The sequence below is a fragment of the Triticum dicoccoides genome, chromosome 3A, assembly GCF_002162155.2.
Source record: "Triticum dicoccoides isolate Atlit2015 ecotype Zavitan chromosome 3A, WEW_v2.0, whole genome shotgun sequence".
Classification (NCBI taxonomy): domain Eukaryota; kingdom Viridiplantae; phylum Streptophyta; class Magnoliopsida; order Poales; family Poaceae; genus Triticum; species Triticum dicoccoides.
Window position 1 is genome coordinate 112,235,517 of NC_041384.1, and position 20,855 is coordinate 112,256,371.

General features: G+C 43.8%; 1 protein-coding gene across 1 annotated transcript; it reads right to left on the bottom strand.

The window, feature by feature from the left end:
• Positions 1–1,849: 1,849 nt before the first annotated feature.
• LOC119271347 lies at positions 1,850–2,717 on the bottom strand. The gene has a single exon (XM_037553209.1). The coding sequence runs from the start codon at positions 2,582–2,584 to the stop codon at positions 2,021–2,023; it is 564 nt and encodes a 187-aa protein (XP_037409106.1). The 5' UTR covers positions 2,585–2,717; the 3' UTR covers positions 1,850–2,020.
• Positions 2,718–20,855: the final 18,138 nt, after the last annotated feature.

Sequence of the window (20,855 nt, forward strand, 5' to 3'; positions counted from 1 at the left end):
AGAAAACTCTAGCCGAGTCATCATAATGGCCCGGACGCCATACTAACTGCAAATATGACGACTGTTCCCCAAAAACACACTAAAGTGGAGTCGTCATTCCATGCCATGTCATCAAAATTTAGGGAGCGTCCTTCATATTTGGTCTCCTAGCCTCCATATTTGACTACTTGGGGCCGCCTTTTGGAGCGCATTACATATGACAATTGTGTGTGGCGCGAAGGAAACTTTAGATGGTCCCCCATCTCACATGGGATGGCAGGGAGATTGGGGAAAATAGGTCTCTCATTATCAAATTTTCCCTTCATGAAAACCATCAAAACAGTTCAGTTAGATTTTTAATATCTCCCCAGAATATCAGATAAAATTATGGTGGTGACCCTATTTACCAATAACTTTGTTAAGGGAATGTATAATGGTTGATATGCTAGTCTTATCTTAGGCCTTGCATGTAATTTTGATATGATAATAAAAAGCATGCCTACAGTGGGTTCCTAAAAACGCAGTGAGACATCTTGTACTAAGAGATCATCTCTTAAATAAGAGAAGGCAAGCCTTTTCTATTATTCATCTCTCCTCCACGTCAAGATGTATCCTATGTGGCACCTCTAAGATAGCACCATTGTACATGGCCTTACGTTTCATCTCAGAAAGCCTCCTTTTATCTCATCCAAACAAAAAGGAGAGGTGGGAAATTCTCTATCTTGTTGAGACTAGTTAATGTGTATGTGCAATGCATGTTAATTTGGAAGTATATTAAATGCATGCAAATATTAAGTAGGATATTATTTGCGTGTTATTATGTGATTAGCACTATATTTGGCATAAAATTAAATGCACACTAAACGTGTTGAGCGCTCGACATTGAAGCAGTCTAGGTCGTCGGATTGACATGATTTGATGGCCGAGATTAATTGGATCTATCCCTTTGGGTCTTTTTATATTGATATAGATACTTTATTATGTTCAATGTCATCAATCTTGACAGACGTGATTTTAGGATGGACAAATAAATCCTTATAAAAGTAAAAAATTAACAACATACTTAAAAAATTATGACCAACAATAGTTTGACCTCCGTGGCACTGGAGCACGCCATAGCACAATGGAGATGAAATTATTGGTGAAACATTCTACCAAGATTCACATAAAAAATTCCATAAGCATATATAATACTCTCTTTGTTTTATAGTGTAGTGCTGACATTTTTTTTCAATAGTCAAACTTTGCAAAGTTTAATGGTGTTTATAGAGAAAACTATCTATTTAGAATATCAAATGCATATCATCATATACATCATGCATGGGATATATTTTCATACTGTACATGTTTGATATTCTAGATGTAAACAATTTTCTCTATAAATTTGGTCAAAGTTTACTGAGATTAACTTTTCAAGAAATCTATATGCACTACATTGTGAAAGAGGGAGTATATACACTTGTTGCCTTGAAAAGATAAATTTTATACATACTCCCTCCGTCTCATAATGTAAGACAATTTTTCATACTACATTAGTGTTAAAAAACGTTTTACATTATGAAACGGAGGGAGTACATGTTAGAGAGCAAACGGATCGTAGAGGGCAAAAGGAAAAAACTTCAACGATAAAGCATGTAAACTTCCTTCGTTCTGAAACAGTCTCTTACTAATATCTGATTCTTTTTTCTCCTTCTGAACCTAGCCTCACAAACTGTATATACTTCAACAGGTTCAATCTGATACACATACACATATGTTATTACCCTGTATAAACCAAAAACAAAAACAAGCCCGAAAGGCTTTACAGGTGGACAAATTTCCTTCGTTCTCAACGAGCCCTTTACCAATAGTACCTGAATTTTTCTTTTTCTTTGTTTAGCTAAACCTTACTTCCGAATATCATACAGCATATACCACTGATGATTCCACACTGAGCTTGAGCTGTATGTACATACATAGCTTTATGAGATATACGTAGTTTTCACGATCCTCTTGCGTTGGCCTGCCCAGCCAGCCGGAAAAGACGTCGGACACTCCCTGACTATTTTTTAATGGTACAGTTGAGGTCCTTGGTGATGGCCGACATGCAGCTGGAGCTCCTGGCGAGGCCACCGGCATTCGCGCCGTCCCTGGGACTGTTGGACTTGCCCCTCTTCCTGAAGATCTCCCTCATGGCCTCCGTCTGCATGAGCACCGGGTTGGCGCGCCCCAGCCGGTTGAACCGCCCGCACACGGCGATGTGCGCGGCCAGCGCCTCCTCCGTGGTGCTCCGGCTCCTGTCCGCCTCGTCGGTCACCGCCGCCGCGCAGAGCCCGCACACCCACCGCCCGCAGTACCGCTCCCGCACGCGCCGCACGTACTCGGCCGAGCACTCCTCCGTCATGCCGCAGCACTCGCAGCGCGCGTCGTCCACCTGCTCCGACACCGCCGGCAGCCTGGCCGCCGCGTCCAGCACGGCCGCCTTCTTGGTGAATTCCAGGGCCAGGTCGGACATGGCGCGCTGGAGCCCCTCCATCGAGATCCTCCGCGGCTTCTGCTGCTGCCTCGGCCGCCCCATCGGCACCGCCTCCGCCGCCGCCACCGCCGCGTCACCATTAGGCGCCATCGATCGATCTAGCTACCCTCGATGCAAGAAGCCAACCACAAACTAACTGGAAAGCTCTGGCTGATTATCAAAGCAGCTGACGTCTAGCAGCTAGCAGCTAGTGAACTCTGATCGGTTGCAAGTGTGAGTTGAATATCAATGAGAAGGAGGAGCCGAGCTTTATATACCGTCGAGGGGTAGGGTACGCATGCATCCACCTCGCCGCTCACGGAGCGGCGCGGATACGTGTGGAGAGGGCGAGTCGGTAGCTAGTCTCTGCTCGTGACATTCATAATTAAGAAGGCGAGAGAGATCACTTGGAAGCTGTACATCTCTCAACATTCATATGGCTACGATTAGCTAACGGTTACTTGGTTCAGCTAGTGCTGAGCTATACAGGGCCTCAACGTCTCATGCTCGTGACCCGTGACCGAGATCTTAATGTAGCTTGGGAAGGTGGCAGCTACCTCATCAACCTGCTCGAATTTTCTTATCCACGAGTAATAGTAGTAGCAGCAAGCTAGCTAGTACTAGTGTTTGCGATACGCGTAAATCATAATTTCAAGGATTACCGAAAGTGACTTTCGCCCCGCCTTACATACAAAGCAACACTCGAACAAAATATACGGCCCAACGATATAAGATGGTGAAGTAGCCCTCATACAACACCGATCCCAGAATAACCAGATCTCATAAGACTATGCTACCAGAAGAGAACATTGAAACAACTGAATACACCGTCACGCTACGCCCTAAAACATTCAAGCTCCGCGACAACACAATCAGAAGGAAGAATAGCGCTAATTGCCGCCATTGTCGAGATAGGCCCGTTATTTATGCATGCATGGTCTCAACTTGCAGTGGTGCCATTGCTTCTATATTTTTCTCTCTCCAAACTGTTGAAAATCGCAGGCTGGTTACTTGTCCTCTTTCTTGTACATAAATTCTTTGGCAAAGCTTTTGCGTTGTTTTTTTTTCTCAAGAAAACTTACGATCTGTTTATCAACTACTGTATTAAGGTGGTACAAAAACATCAAAAGTAAAAAAAAAAAGCATTCAGGTCCGTAGACCACCTAACGCCAACTACAAGCACTGGAGCGAGCCGAATGCGCGCCAACGTCATCGCCCCTTCCTTATCGGAGCCGGATAAACTCTGGTGTAGTAGACAGTCAGAAAAGTCGTTGTGCTAAGTTCCCATAGGACAAACGCACCACAACAACAACCTCCACCGATGAAGAGAAGTGTAGATCAGAAAAGTCCAACCTGCAGACACATGGACATGGACGAACGAAGATCGGATCCACCGAAGACAAAATGTCGAGCGAATCCTATGAGATCTGCCGGAGACACACCTCCACATGCCCTCGGATAATGCTAGCAGCACCACCGCGACAGGGTAGCCAGGAAGAAGCTTATTCGATCTTCAGGAAGTCACCGCCGCCTCGTCTTTCTAAGCATGTCACAAACCTAACAAAATTAAAAAAACAGGGGAAACCCTAGCTGGGCGCCCTTGTGTCTCACGACAAGGATCGGGATCCATTGTGCTTCCATGGTTCTAGGACTAAAAGAGATGAGGCGGGCCATTAGCGGCGCCAGCAAGAAGCAGGGGAAACCCTAGCTAAGCACCCTTGTGTCCCCCGGGGCTAACGGGTACGAAGCAAGACGTGTTGTGTGTGGCTTTTGCCTTGTTTTAGAAAGAGAAATAATGTCTGACGATGCCGACACAGGGAAACACGTTGCAGGCACTCAAAATGGCTAATATTCATTAGTTATGAAGAAAATATAACTAGTCGATTGCGCTATTTTTAGAATGCATGAAAAAGAAATAACAACTCATGGCCTAAGACAGTTTTTTTTTCGAGACGCTGGTAGAAACTCTACCTTTTCATTAAGAAAAGGAGAAAACGAACGAGACCAGAGGGGCGAGCACCCTCGGGCATATTTTTATAGAAAGACGAGAAACACGGTTGAAATATTCGACCCTGAGGGAATCAAACCCGGCTGCCCTGGAATCGCAAGACAGCGTCATTACCACTGAGCTAGCGCGCGGTTCTCTCATTAAGAAAAGGAGAATTGCCAGTTTACAAGGAAAACCGACCGAAAACCAATATATTTGTGACAAGCCACACACCCGCCCCGAGGCTGCGCACCAACCGAGTCTACGACATCACCACCTTGGTGACAATATATGACACCCTACCACCCAACACCCGGTTCCTGGAGCCGCCGCTCCGACGTCCACACCGACCCCAAGGCTGCGCACCAGCCAAATGGATGTCTCTATCGCCCTACCGACCAAAGCAACACCCTCATGTAGGTCTCCGAAGTCGCCGCTCTGACTATAACACCGGCCTCGAGGCCGCGAACCATCATAACTGATGGCATTGCCGCCCAAGCGACCAAAGCCAACACCACACTTAGGAGATTTATGGAGTCACCGTCCGACCTTCACTCTAGTCCCGAGACTGCACACTCGCCAAGCCAACGGTGAAGCTAAGAAAGCCGCGGGAGCCACCACCAACTGACGAGAGATCGGACCTCCAAGGCATCACCCCCAAGGGGGAAACGACGTGGACCGCCGTCTACGCCTTCTTCGACCAAGGCCTAAGACAGTTGCACATGATTTGTGCATATAGTTAGCAGATTGACTTGCTCGGATTTTCTCGGCCACGAGTAATGAATAATGCACTTGCAAAAAAGAGAGTAATGAATAATGATAGTGGAGTGGTACTAACCCTGCTTCCACAAAATCAATTATTGAATTTGCGAGAGAACACCATCCATGCATGGTCGCAACTTGCAATCAATTACGGAAATGGCGGCGCTGGTCGTTGAACTGGCACTCAAAATTGTCAACACACACACACACACACACACACACACACACACACACAACGTTGTTTGTAATAATAACTGCCAGCGATCCCCCACGTACAGCAGATCAGAAACAAATGCCGGTTCAAGTAGAAAGACAGTTGTATCGGCCAAGAGCCAAGAGTACGTATATGACCATTTCTCTCTTTGTATCTTAAACAAGTAGTGGAGTGAGCATGTCCTTGACGGCAAAAACAAAGATTTGCAGAAACCAAAATGAAATTTCTTCAGAGTCAGAGCAAAGAAAACGATCGATCACGGGTACTGTGGTGTGACTGTACCGCATGCCGCCGCATTGTGCGCGACGATGAGCATAATTGGTTTGATGTCAAAAGTTGGCATGCCAAATTATGGCAATTGCGAAATGTTGGCTAGAGATTGGTTGCTTGCCAATTTTCGCCGTCACTCTCACAAAACATTGTCAAATGTTGGCAACTTTGAATTTTGCCAAATATCGGCTTGCCAAATATTATCAATGCCAAATGTTGATAGCAAACCAATTATGCCCGATATCCACAGACCTGCCCAGCCGCTCCAGGCCAAGCAAAGCGGGTAAGTACGTAGTACGTACCGACGTGCCGTGCGTTGCATGAAAAAAAAAAGGGGGAAACGAGGAGCGCGCGGCCACGAGAGGCTCGGTTCGACCAAGGAGATGTGCGTGCGTGCATGGCTCTTTTTCGTTGCACTTGGACTCCCCGCTCCCGCGCGTCTCGCTCCAACAGCTACCCCTCGTCATTGGGTTTTGCGGCTGTGTGATTGCGCGCGCGCTTTCTCTCTAGCTGCTACCCCGTAATGGAAGTATCATACTGTAGTTAGTATCATGCATATCAACTAAGCAATTTTGATGAAGTGACACAAAATTAAATGAAGAAAGAGAGGCTTGAGTATCATATCATGATACCGTATCACATTAAATTATGTGCTACTTTTGTGTCATGCATGGCAATAAATGGTGTTATATGATACTAACATATGATACTATGCATTAAAGATGTAGTATTACAGACTAGTATCATATGCATGATACTAGTATATGATACTCCCCATTATAATCAGTCTAAGGGCATCTAAAATGATTTGCGGCTGTGTGATTGCGCGCGCGCTTTCTCTTTGGCTAAGGGCATCTAAAATGATTGATTAGATGGTCTTATTTTAGAGTAACTTCAATGGACTGGCCCAAATGGATAACGTATTTGTCTTTTTTTTGTTTGGGTCGACCGTCCATCCGGCGTCCGCTCAATTTTGTATTTGGGTCGGCATTGCGCCCAACGCGTCGACTCATTTTATGTCCGCATTCAACTTTTTTTAAACGCCCGCGACCGATTATTCCAACGGTCATGTCTCATGCCGGCATCATGCCAGCACCGGCATACAATGCCGGCTTCAGAAAATATCGCCACAGTTCATGCTGGCGCACTCGCCAGCCGGCCGGTACACATGCGAGCACACAAAAAAGGGGGTGGGACTTAAGTTCGACCACGTCGTGGTCATGCCGACATACAAAAAAGATGGCGCTTTGAATTTTGCCAAATATCGGCTTGCCAAATATTATCAATGCCAAATGTTGATAGCAAACCAATTATGCCCGATATCCACAGACCTGCCCAGCCGCTCCAGGCCAAGCAAAGCGGGTAAGTACGTAGTACGTACCGACGTGCCGTGCGTTGCATGAAAAAAAAAGGGGGAAACGAGGAGCGCGCGGTCACGAGAGGCTCGGTTCGACCAAGGAGATGTGCGTGCGTGCATGGCTCTTTTTCGTTGCACTTGGACTCCCCGCTCCCGCGCGTCTCGCTCCAACAGCTACCCCTCGTCATTAGGTTTTGCGGCTGTGTGATTGCGCGCGCGCTTTCTCTCTAGCTGCTACCCCGTAATGGAAGTATCATACTGTAGTTAGTATCATGCATATCAACTAAGCAATTTTGATGAAGTGACACAAAATTAAATGAAGAAAGAGAGGCTTGAGTATCATATCATGATACCGTATCACATTAAATTATGTGCTACTTTTGTGTCATGCATGGCAATAAATGGTGTTATATGATACTAACATATGATACTATGCATTAAAGATGTAGTATTACAGACTAGTATCATATGCATGATACTAGTATATGATACTCCCCATTATAATCAGTCTAAGGGCATCTAAAATGATTTGCGGCCGTGTGATTGCGCGCGCGCTTTCTCTTTGGCTAAGGGCATCTAAAATGATTGATTAGATGGTCTTATTTTAGAGTAACTTCAATGGACTGACCCAAATGGACAACGTATTTGTCTTTTTTTTGTTTGGGTCGACCGTCCATCCGGCGTCCGCTCAATTTTGTATTTGGGTCGGCATTGCGCCCAACGCGTCGACTCATTTTATGTCCGCATTCAACTTTTTTTAAACGCCCGCGACCGATTATTCCAACGGTCATGTCTCATGCCGGCATCATGCCAGCACCGGCATACAATGCCGGCTTCAAAAAATATCGCCACAGTTCATGCTGGCGCACTCGCCAGCCGGCCGGTACACATGCGAGCACACAAAAAAGGGGGTGAGACTTAAGTTCGACCACGTCGTGGTCATGCCGACATACAAAAAAGATGGCGCTCGTCGTCATAGATCACTCGTCGTCGAACTTGAGCATGTCGGTCTGCATCTTCTCGAACCACGGCCTCTTCCTTGGCGACACGGCGTTGAGATCCATCTTCATGATCTTTACCCCGGTCATCATGCTCGCGAGAGCCACTTCTTTCACCTTGGTCTTGGCGTTGGCGGCCTCGATCTCTAGCATTTTGTCTTGCTTCTCCGCCTCTAGCTGAAACATCTTGGCTTGCTTGTCGGCGTCCAGCTCAAGCCTCCTTCTTTGGATCTCCATGAAAGCGTCCATTTGCTCCGCCTTGAAAGGTCGGCGCTCCTCCTCCCTTGAGTCCTTCTTATTCATCATGCCGTCCACGCTTGCGATCAAGGCGTTGATGGCCACGTCTCGCTTGTCCTCCTTTTGGAGTTGGTCTTCCCCTGCGGCCGTGCCGGCTCGACCTCCCCAACATCCTCCACGGCTTTCTTCCCCCCACGCGACTTGAGTGCGGCATATTGCGTCTTAAACTTCTCCTCGTCCTTGATGACCCGATAGCAATGGAAGAGGTTGAAGCACTTGCCATTGTGTTGAACCTTGAATGCCTCCAAAGCTTGAAATCCCTACAAAATGTTTCCATGCAAGCATATGGGCAAGTGATATGCAAATGAACACGCAAAGGATGAACTTGATGACACAAAAGAGGGCGGCTTGCTAGCATACCATGTCTTGCATGTTGACGCCGCTCACGGGGCGGGCCTTGACGCTCTAAAGAGTAGCGCAAAACTTGTTACACTCTTGTTGGATCACCCTCCACCGCTTGAAAATGGAGACCCACCCGCGTGTGCTCACAAATTGGTAAGGCGAAAACTTCTTGCGCTCATGAAACTCTCGGTGAACACGAATCCAAAAGGTTGAATGCTTTTGCTCGGCGCCCGTCTTGGGGTCTTGTCCAATGTCTCGCCAACACTCGCAAAGAAGCTTGTCCTCGGCCGCCGTGTACGCCTTCGTGCGCTTGCTCTTTGATACGTCTCCAACGTATCTACTTTTCCAAACACTTTTGCCCTTGTTTTGGACTCTAACTTGTATGATTTGAATGGAACTAACCCGGACTGATGCTGTTTTCAGCAGAATTGTCATGATGTTGTTTTATGTGCAGAAAACAAAAGCTCTCGGAATGACCTGAAACTCCATGGGATATCTTACAATAAATAATAAAAAAATCCTCGTCAAAGATGAAGACCAGGGGGCCCACACCCTTCTCATGAGGGTGCCCCCCCTAGGGCGCGCCCCCTACCTCGTGGGCCCCCTGGATGTTGGGGAACATAGTAATTTCAAAAAAATTCCTACGCACACGCAAGATCATGGTGATGCATAGCAACGAGAGGGGAGAGTGTGATCTACGTACCCTTGTAGACCGACAGCGGAAGCGTTAGCACAACGCGGTTGATGTAGTCGTACGTCTTCACGGCCCGACCGATCAAGCACTGAAACTACGGCACCTCCGAGTTCTAGCACACGTTCAGCTCGATGACGATCCCCGGACTCCGATCCAGCAAAGTGTTGGGGAAGAGTTCCGTTAGCACGACGGCGTGGTGACGATCTTGATGCACTACCATCGCAGGGCTTCGCCTAAGCACCACTACAATATTATCGAGGATTATGGTGGAAGGGGGCACCGCACACGGCTAAGAATATGATCACGTGGATCAACTTGTGTCTAGAGGTGCCCCCCTGCCCCCGTATATAAAGGAGCAAGGGAGGAGGAGGCCGGCCCTAGGAGGGGGCGCGCCAAGTGTGGAGTCCTACTAGGACTCCCTAGTCCTAGTAGGATTTCACCTCCCATATGGAATAGGAAAAGAGGAAGGGAAAAGAAGAAGGAAGGAAGGGGGCGCCCCCCTTCCCTAGTCCAATTCAGACCAGACCAAGGGGAGGGGTGCGGCCACCCTTGAGGCCCTTTTTCTTCTTTCCCGTATGGCCCAATAAGGCCTAATACGTATTCCCGTAACTTTCCGGTACTTCGAAAAATACCCAAATCACTCGGAACCTTTCCGATGTCTGAATATAGTCGTCCAATATATCGATCTTTATGTCTCGACCATTTCGAGACTCCTCGTCATGTCCCCGATCTCATCCGGGACTCCGAACTCCTTCGGTACATCAAAACTCATAAACTCATAATATAACTGTCATTGAAACCTTAAGCGTGCGGACCCTACGGGTTCGAGAACAATGTAGACATGACCGAGACACGTCTCCAGTCAATAACCAATAGCGGAACCTGGATGCTCATATTGGCTCCCACATATTCTACGAAGATCTTTATCGGTCAGACCGCATAACAACATACGTTGTTCCCTTTGTCATCGGTATGTTACTTGCCCGAGATTCGATCGTCGGTATCTTAATACCTAGTTCAATCTCGTTACCGGAAAGTCTCTTTACTCGTTCCGTAATACATCATCTCACAACTAACTCATTAGTTGCAATGCTTGCAAGGCTTATGTGATGTGCATTACCGAGAGGGCCCAGAGATACCTCTCCGACAATCGGAGTGACAAATCCTAATCTCGAAATACGCCAACCCAACATGTACCTTTGGAGACACCTGTAGAGCTCCTTTATAATCACCCAGTTACGTTGTGACGTTTGGTAGCACATAAAGTGTTCCTCCGGCAAACGGGAGTTGCATAATCTCATAGTCATAGGAACATGTATAAGTCATGAAGAAAGCAATAGCAACATACTAAATGATCGGGTGCTAAGCTAATGGAATGGGTCATGTCAATCACATCATTCTCCTAATGATGTGATCCCGTTAATCAAATAACAACTCTTTTGTTTATGGTTAGGAAATATAACCATCTTCGATTAACGAGCTAGTCAAGTAGAGGCATACTAGTGACACTCTGTTTGTCTATGTATTCACACATGTATTATGTTTCCGGTTAATACAATTCTAGCATGAATAATAAACATTTATCATGATATAAGGAAATAAATAATAACTTTATTATTGCCTCTAGGGCATATTTCCTTCAGTCTCTCACTTGCACTAGAGTCCATAATCTAGATCACATCGCCATGTGATTTGACATCAATAGTTCACATCTTTATGTGGTTAACACCCATAGTTCACATCGGCATGTGACCAAAACCCAAAGGGTTTACTAGAGTCAGTAATCTAGTTCACATCGCTATGTGATTAACACCCAAAGAGTACTAAGGTGTGATCATGTTTTGCTTGTGAGATAATTTTAGTCAACGGGTCTGTCACATACAGATCCGTAAGTATTTTGCGAATTCTATGTCTACAATGCTCTGCACGGAGCTACTCTAGCTAATTGCTCCCATTTTCAATATGTATCTAGATCGAGACTTAGAGTCATCCAGATCTGTGTCAAAACTTGCATCGACATAACTTTTTACGACGAACCTTTTGTCACCTCCATAATCGAGAAATATTTCCTTATTCCACTAAGGATAATTTTGACCAATGTCCAGTGATCTACTCTTAGATCACTATTGTACTCCCTTGCTTAACACAGTGTAGGGTATACAATAGATCTGGTACACATCATGGCATACTTTATAGAACCTATGGCTGAGGCATAGGGAATGACTTTCATTCTCTTTCTATCTTCTGTCGTGGTCGGGCTTTGAGTCTTACTCAATTTCATACCTTGTAACACAGCCAAGAACTCTTTCTTTGACTGTTCCATTTTTGAACTACTTCAAAATATTGTCAAGGTATGTACTCATTTAAAAAAACTTATCAAGCGTCTTGATCTATCTCTATAGATTTTGATGCTTAATATGTAAGCAGCTTCACCGAGGTCTTTCTTTCAAAAACTTCTTTAAAAACACTCTTTTATGCTTTGCAGAATAATTCTACATTATTTCCGATCAACAATATGTCATTCACATATACTTATCAGAAATGTTGTAGTGCTCCCACTCACTATCTTGTAAATACAGGCTTCACCGCAAGTCTGTATAAAACTATATGCTTTGATCATACTATCAAAGCGTTTATTCAACTCCGAGAGGCTTGCACCAGTCCATAAATGGATCGCTGGAGCTTGCACATTTTGTTAGCACCTTTAGGATTGACAAAACCTCCTGGTTGTATCATATACAACTCTTCTTTAATAAATCCATTAAGGAATGCAGTTTTGTTTATCCATTTGCCGGATTTTATAAAATGCGGCAATTGCTAACATGATTCGGACAGACTTAAGCATAGATACGAGTGAGAAACTCTCATCGTAGTCAACACCTTGAATTTGTCAAAAACCTTTTTGCGACAATTCTAGCTTTGTAGATAGTAACACTACTATCAGCGTCCGTCTTCCTCTTGAAGATCCATTTAATCTCAATGGCTCGCCAATCATTGGGCAAGTCAATTAAAGTCCATACTTTGTTCTCATACATGGATCTCATCTCAGATTTCATGGCCTCAAGCCATTTCGCAGAATCTAGGCTCATCATCGCTTCCTCATAGCTCGCAAGTTCGTCATGTTCTAGTAACATGACTTCCAGAACAGGATTACCGTACCACTTTGGTGCGGATCTCACTCCTGGTTTACCTACGAGATTTGGTATTAACTTGATCTGAAGTTACATGATCATCATCATTAGTCTTCCTCAGTAATTGGTGTAGTAGTCACAGGAACAGATTTCTTGTGATGAACTACTTTTCAATAAGGGAGAAGGTACAATTACCTTATCAAGTTCTACTTTCCTCCCACTCACTTCTTTCAAGAGAAACTCCTTCTCTAGAAAGGATCCATTCTAAGCAACGAATATCTTGCCTTCGGATCTGTGATAGAAGGTGTACCCAACTGTCTCCTTTGGGTATCCTATGAAGACACATTTCTCCGATTTGGATTTGTGCTTATCAGGATGAAACTTGTTTCACATAAGCATCACAATCCTAAATTTTAAGAAACGACAACTTTGGTTTCTTGTCAAACCACAGTTCATACGGTGCCGTCTCAATGGATTTAGATGGTGCCCTATTTAACGTGAATGCAGTTGTCTCTAATGCATAACCCCAAAATGATAGTGGTAGATCGGTAAGAGACATCATAGATCGCACCATATCTAATAAAGTACGGTTATGACGTTCGGACACACCATTATACTGTGGTGTTCCAGGTGGCGTGAGTAGTGAAACTATTTCACATTGTTTTTAACTGAAGGCCGAACTCATAACTAAAATACTCTTCTCTATGATCAGATCGTAGAAACTTTATTTTCTTGTTACGATGATTTTCCACTTCACTCTGAAATTCTTTGAACTTTTCAAATGTTTCAGACTTATGTTTCATCAAGTAGATATACTCATATCTGCTCAAATCATCTGTGAAGATTAGAAAATAATGTTACCTATCGCGAGCCTCAATATTCATCGGACCACATACATCATTATGTATGATTTCCAACAAATCTGTTGCTCGCTCCATTGTTCCGAAGAACGGAGTCTTAGTCATCTTGCCCATGAGGCATGGTTCGCAAGCATCAACTGATTCATAATCAAGTGATTCCAAAAGCCCATCAGCATGGAGTTTCTTCATGCGCTTTACACCAATATGACCTAAACGTTAGTGCCACAAATAAGTTACACTATCATTATTAACTTTGCATCTTTTGGTTTCAATATTATGATTATGTGTATCACTATGATCGAGATCCAACGAACTATATTCATTGGGTGTGTAACCATATAAGGTTTTATTCATGTAAACAGAACAACAATTTATTCTCTTACTTAAATGAATAACCGTATTACAATAAACATGATCAAATCATATTCATGCTCAACGCAAACACCAAATAACACTTATTTAGGTTCAACACTAATCCCAAATTTATAGGGAGTGTGCGATGATAATCATATCAATCTTGGAACCTCTTCCAACACACATCGTCACTTCACCCTTAACTAGTCTATATTTATTCTGCAACTCCCGTTTCGAGTTACTAATCTTAGCAACTGAACTAGTATCAAATACTGAGGAGTTGCTATAAACACTAGTAAAGCATACATCAATAACATGTATATCAAATATACTTATGTTCACCTTGCCATCCTTCTTATCCTCCAAATACTTGGGGCAGTTCCGCTTCCAGTGACCAGTCTGCTTGCAGTAGAAACACTCAGTTTCAGGCTTAGGTCCAGGTTTGGGTTTCTTCTCTTGAGTAGCAACTTGCTTGCTGTTCTTTTTGAAGTTCCCCTTCTTCTTCCCTTTGCCCTTTTTCTTGAAACTAGTGGTCTTATTGACCATCAACATTTGATGCTCCTTCTTGATTTCTACCTCCGCAGCTTTCAGCATTGCGAAGAGCTCGGGAATAGTCTTATTCATCCCTTGCATATTATAGTTCATCACAAAGCTCTTGTAGCTTGGTGGCAGTGATTGGAGAATTCTGTCAATGACGCAATCATCTGGAAGATTAACTCCCAATTGAATCAAGTGATTATTATACCCAGACATTTTGAGTATATGCTCACTGACAGAACTATTCTCCTCCATCTTGCAGCTATAGAACTTATTGGAGACTTCATATCTCTCAATCCGGGCATTTGCTTGAAATATTAACTTCAACTCCTGGAACATCTCATATGCTCCATGACGTTCAAAACGTCGTTGAAGTCCCGATTCTAAGCCGTAAAGCATGGCACACTGAACTATCGAGTAGTCATCAGCTTTGCTCTGCCAGACGTTCATAACATCTGGTGTTGCTCCAGCAGTAGGCCTGGCACCCAGCGGTGCTTCCAGGACGTAATTCTTCTGTGCAGCAATGAGGATAATCCTCAAGTTACGGACCCAGTCCGTGTAATTGCTACCATCATCTTTCAACTTTGCTTTCTCAAGGAACGCATTAAAATTCAATGGAAGAACAGCACGGGCCATCTATCTACAATCAAACATAAACAAGCAAGATACTATCAGGTACTAAGTTCATGATAAATTTAGGTTCAATTAATCATATTACTAAAGAACTCCCACTTAGATAGACATCCCTCTAATCCTCTAAGTGATTACGTGATCCAAATCAACTAAACCATGTCCGATCATCACGTGAGATGGAGTAGTTTCATTGGTGAACATCGCTATGTTGATCATATCTACTATATGATTCACGCTCGACCTTTTGGTCTCCGTGTTCCGAGGCCATATCTGTATATGCTTGGCTCGTCAAGTATAACCTGAGTATTCTGCGTGTGCAACTATTTTGCACCCGTTGTATTTGAACGTAGAGCCTATCACACCCGATCATCACGTGGTGTCTCAGCACGAAGAACTTTCGCAACGGTGCATACTCAGGGAGAACACTTCTTGATAATTAGTGAGAGATCGTCTTAAAATGCTACCGTCAATCAAAGCAAAATAAGATGCATAAAAGATAAACATCACATGCAATCAATATAAGTGATATGATATGGCCATCATCATCTTGTGCTTGTGATCTCCATCTTCGAAGCACCGTCGTGATCACCATCGTCACCGGCGCGACACCTTGATCACCATCGTAGCATCATTGTCGTCTCGCCAATCTTATGCTTCCACGACTATCGCTACCGCTTAGTGATAAAGTAAAGCATTACAGCGCAATTGCATTGCATACAATAAAGCGACAACCATATGGCTCCTGCCAGTTGCCGATAACTTGGTTACAAAACATGATCATCTCATACAATAAAATTTAGCATCATGTCTTGACCATATCACATCACAACATGCCCTGCAAAAACAAGTTAGACGTCCTCTACTTTGTTGTTGCAAGTTTTACGTGGCTGCTACGGGCTTAAGCAAGAACCAATCTTACCTACGCATCAAAACCACAACGATAGTTTGTCAAGTTGGTGCTGTTTTAACCTTCGCAAGGGCCGGGCGTAGCCACACTCGGTTCAACTAAAGTTGAAGAAACTGTCACCCGCTAGCCACCTTTGTACAAAGCACGTCGGGAGAACCGGTCTCGCGTAAGCGTACGCGTAATGTCGGTCCGGGCCGCTTCGTCCAACAATACCGCCGAACCAAAGTATGACATGCTGGTAAGCAGTATGACTTATATCGCCCACAACTCACTTGTGTTCTACTCGTGCATATAACATCAACACATAAAACCTAGGCTCGGATGCCACTGTTGGGGAACGTAGTAATTTCAAAAAAATTCCTACGCACACGCAAGATCATGGTGATGCATAGCAACGAGAGGGGAGAGTGTGATATACATACCCTTGTAGACCGACAGCGGAAGCGTTAGCACAACGCGGTTGATGTAGTCGTACGTCTTCACGGCCCGACCGATCAAGCACCGAAACTACGGCACCTCTGAGTTCTAGCACACGTTCAGCTCGATGACGATCCCCGGACTCCGATCCAGCAAAGTGTCGGGGAAGAGTTCCATTAGCACGACGGCATGGTGATGATCTTGATGTACTACCGTCGCAGGGCTTCGCCTAAGCACCGCTACAATATTATCGAGGATTATGGTGGAAGGGGGCACCGCACACGGCTAAGAATATGATCGCGTGGATCAACTTGTGTCTAGAGGTGCCCCCCTGCCCCCGTATATAAAGGAGCAAGGGAGGAGGAGGCCGGCCCTAGGAGGGGGCGCGCCAAGTGTGGAGTCCTACTAGGACTCCCTAGTCCTAGTAGGATTCCACCTCCCATATGGAATAGGAAAAGAGGAAGGGAAAAGGAGAAGGAAGGAAGGGGGCGCCCCCCTTCCCTAGTCCAATTCGGACCAGACCAAGGGGAGGGGTGCGGCCACCCTTGAGGCCCTTTTTCTTCTTTCTCGTATGGCCCAATAAGGCCCAATACGTATTCCCGTAACTCTCCGGTACTCCGAAAAATACCCGAATCACTCGGAACCTTTCCGATGTTCGAATATAGTCGTCCAATATATCGATCTTTACGTCTCGACCATTTTGAGACTCCTCGTCATGTCCCTGATCTCATCTGGGACTCCGAACTTCTTCGGTACATCAAAACTCATAAACTCATAATATAACTGTCATTGAAACCTTAAGCGTGCGGACCCTACGGGTTCGAGAACAATGTAGACATGACCGAGACACGTCTCCAGTCAATAACCAATAGCAGAACCTGGATGCTCATATTGGCTCCCACATATTCTATGAAGATCTTTATCGGTCAGACCGCATAACAACATGTGTTGTTCCCATTGTCGTCGGTATGTTACTTGCCCGAGATTCGATCGTCGGTATCTTAATACCTAGTTCAATCTCATTACTGGCAAGTCTCTTTACTCGTTCCGTAATACATCATTTCACAACTAACTCATTAGTTGCAATGCTTGCAAGGCTTATGTGATGTGCATTACCGAGAGGGCCCAGAGATACCTCTCTGACAATTGGAGTGACAAATCCTAATCTCGAAATACGCCAACCCAACATGTACCTTTGGAGACACCTGTAGAGCTCCTTTATAATCACCCAGTTACGTTGTGACGTTTGGTAGCACACAAAGTGTTCCTCCGGCAAACGGGAGTTGCATAATCTCATAGTCATAGGAACATGTATAAGTCATGAAGAAAGCAATAGCAACATACTAAACGATCGGGTGCTAAGCTAATGGAATGGGTCATGTCAATCACATCATTCTCCTAATGATGTGATCCCGTTAATCAAATAACAACTCTTTTGTTTATGGTTAGGAAACATAACCATCTTCGATTAACGAGCTAGTCAAGTAGAGGCATACTAGTGACACTCTGTTTGTCTATGTATTCACACATGTATTATGTTTCCGGTTAATACAATTCTAGCACGAATAATAAACATTTATCATGATATAAGGAAATAAATAATAACTTTATTATTGCCTCTAGGGCATATTTCCTTCACTGGAGACCCCCCGACTCCAACTCCAACTCTATATAACTGCTTTCGGGGAGAAAAAAATAGGGGAGAAGAAATCATCGCGTTTTACGATATGGAGCCGCCGCCAAGCCCTAAAACCTCTCGGGAGGGCTGATCTGGAGTCCGTTCGGGGCTCCGGAGAGGGGGATTCGTCGTTGTCGTCATCATCAACCATCCTCCATCACCAATTTCATGATGCTCACCGCCGTGCGTGAGTAATTCCATCGTAGGCTTGCTGGACGGTGATGGGTTGGATGAGATTCACCATGTAATCGAGTTAGTTTTGTTTGGATTTGATCCCTAATATCCATTATGTTCTGAGATTGATGTTGCTATGACTTTGCTATGCTTAATGCTTGTCACTAGGGCCCGAGTGCCATGACTTCAGATCTGAACCTATTATGTTTTCATCAATATATGAGAGTTCTAGATCCTATCTTGCATGTCTATAGTCACCTATTATGTGTTATGATCCGTTAACGCCGAAGTGACAATAATCGGGATACTTACCGGTGATGACCGTAGTTTGAGGAGTTCATGTATTCACTATGTGCTAATGCTTTGTTTCGATTCTCTATTAAAAGGAGGCCTTAAAATCCCTTAGTTTCCATTAGGACCCCGCTGCCATGGGAGGGTAAGACAAAAGATGTCATGCAAGTTCTTTTCCATAAGCACGTATGACTATATTTGGAATACATGCCTACATTACATTGAAGAATTGGAGCTAGTTCTGTGTCACCCTATGTTATGACTGTTACATGATGAACCGTATCCAGCATAATTATCCATCATTGATCTGATGCCTACGAGCTTTCCATATACTGGTTTACGCTTATTTAATTTCCCGTTGCTATTGTTACAATCACTACAAAATACCAAAAACATTACTTTGCTTTCATTACTCTTTTGTTACCGTTACCATCACTATCATATTACTTTGCTACTAAACACTTTGCTGCAGATACTAAGTTTCCAGGTGTGGTTGAATTGACAACTAAGCTGCTAATACTTGAGAATATTCTTTGGCTCCCCTTGTGTCGAATCAATAAATTTGGGTTGAATACTCTACCCTCGAAAGGTGTTGCAATCCCCTATACTTGTGGGTTATCAAGACTAATTTCTGGCGCCACTGCCGGGGAGCATAGCTCTATTCTTTGAGTCACTTGGGATTTATATCTGCTGGACACTATGAAAAACTTGAGAGATCCAAAAACTAAGATCTATCCCTCAACTACGAGGGGAGGTAAGGAACTGCCATCTAGCTCTGCACTTGATTCACCTTCTGTTATGAGTAAGCTTGCGACACCAACACCTGCTTCTGCTATTCGTTCTGATATGTCGCATGTTATTGATGATGCTACTTCTGCTATGCATGATACTTATGATGAAACTACCTCTATGCCTGATACTACTATGCCACTTAGTGATTTTCTCGAGGAATGGCTTGCTAGGGCTAGAGAGATTGAAAATATTGAATCTGATATGAAGATGAAAGTGATGATGAAGAATCACTTGTTATTCCAGAGGGTTATTTATTTGATCAAGATGCTTTCTTTAGCTATTTTAGCCTGCAAAGATAGATATGACTCAAAAGGTTATTAGCTAAATGGAATAAGCAATCTCCAAATGCTAGGATGAGACCTGACCCTGCTTTTGCTACTTCACCTATATGTGTTGCTGATAAGGATTATGAATTCTCTGTTGATCCTGATATAATTACTTTGGTTGAATCTAATCCTTTTCATGGTTATGAATCTGAAACTATTGTAGCACATCTTACTAAATTAAATGATATAGCCACCCTGCTCACTAATGATGAGAGATCTTGCTACTTTTATATCCTTAAAATATTTCCGTTCTCATTAAAGGGTGATGCTAAGATATGGTTTAATTCTCTTGATCCTGGTTGTGTGCGTAGTCCCCAGGATATGATCTATTACTTCTCTGCTAAATATTTCCCTGTGCATAAGAAACAAGCTGCTTTAAAGGAAATATACAACTTTGTGCAAATTAAAGAAGAGAGTCTCCCACAAGCTTGGGGGAGGCTTCTCAAGTTACTTAATGCTTTGCCTGATCATCCTCTTAAAAAATGAAATACTTGATATCTTTTATAATGGACAAACGATGCTTCCAGAGATTACTTGGATAGTTGTGCTGGTTCTCTTTTCAGGGAAAGAACACCGGATGAAGTTGAAATCTTATTGAATAATATGTTGATGAAAATAATTGGGCACCTCTTGAGCCAGCTCCTGCTCCAATTAATGATCCTATTCCTAAACCGTCTCCGAAGAAGAGAGGTGTTCTGTTTCTCAGTCCAGAGGTGTAACATCCCAAAATTTTTAATTTGGAATGTTATACATTAGATCATCATTGCATATCATATTTTATTGCTTTTCTACTTGATCCTATAAATTTTACGCAACTCAAGGACCCTCGAAGAGAGTTGGGGATTTCGTTATTTTCATATTTGAGTTTTTCACAAATTCTGAAAATAGGATCATTTGATTTTATTTATTTTATCTTCATTTATTTTTCCTATCAAAATATGAGAGAGGGAATAAAATGACTTTCCCAAAATAAAGAAATATTGAGTATTTAATAAAAAATCAAATAAGATTTTATTTTGGTTTTATTTGCTATTTTATTTGAATTTAGGAAAAAATGCACGTTTTCAAAAATTGCATTTAGAGCCAAAAAAATGTTCATCCTGTTCTAAACATTTTATTTAGACGGGGAAAATTTGTTTTGGCATTTTTAGATTTTTATTTATTTTTCTAAATTTTTTTAGGCGCAGCGAAATTGTTTAAAAAAAACCCGCGCCCGACTGGGCCAAGGGACCAGCCGAGCGGGCCGGCCCAGCCAGCCGCCGCCGCCTCCAGCCAGATCGGGACCGGAGTCCCGATCGCCGCCGCCGTGTCCAGGGAGGACACGCCTCCCGAAGCCGACCCCTCCCCCAAGTCGACCTCCC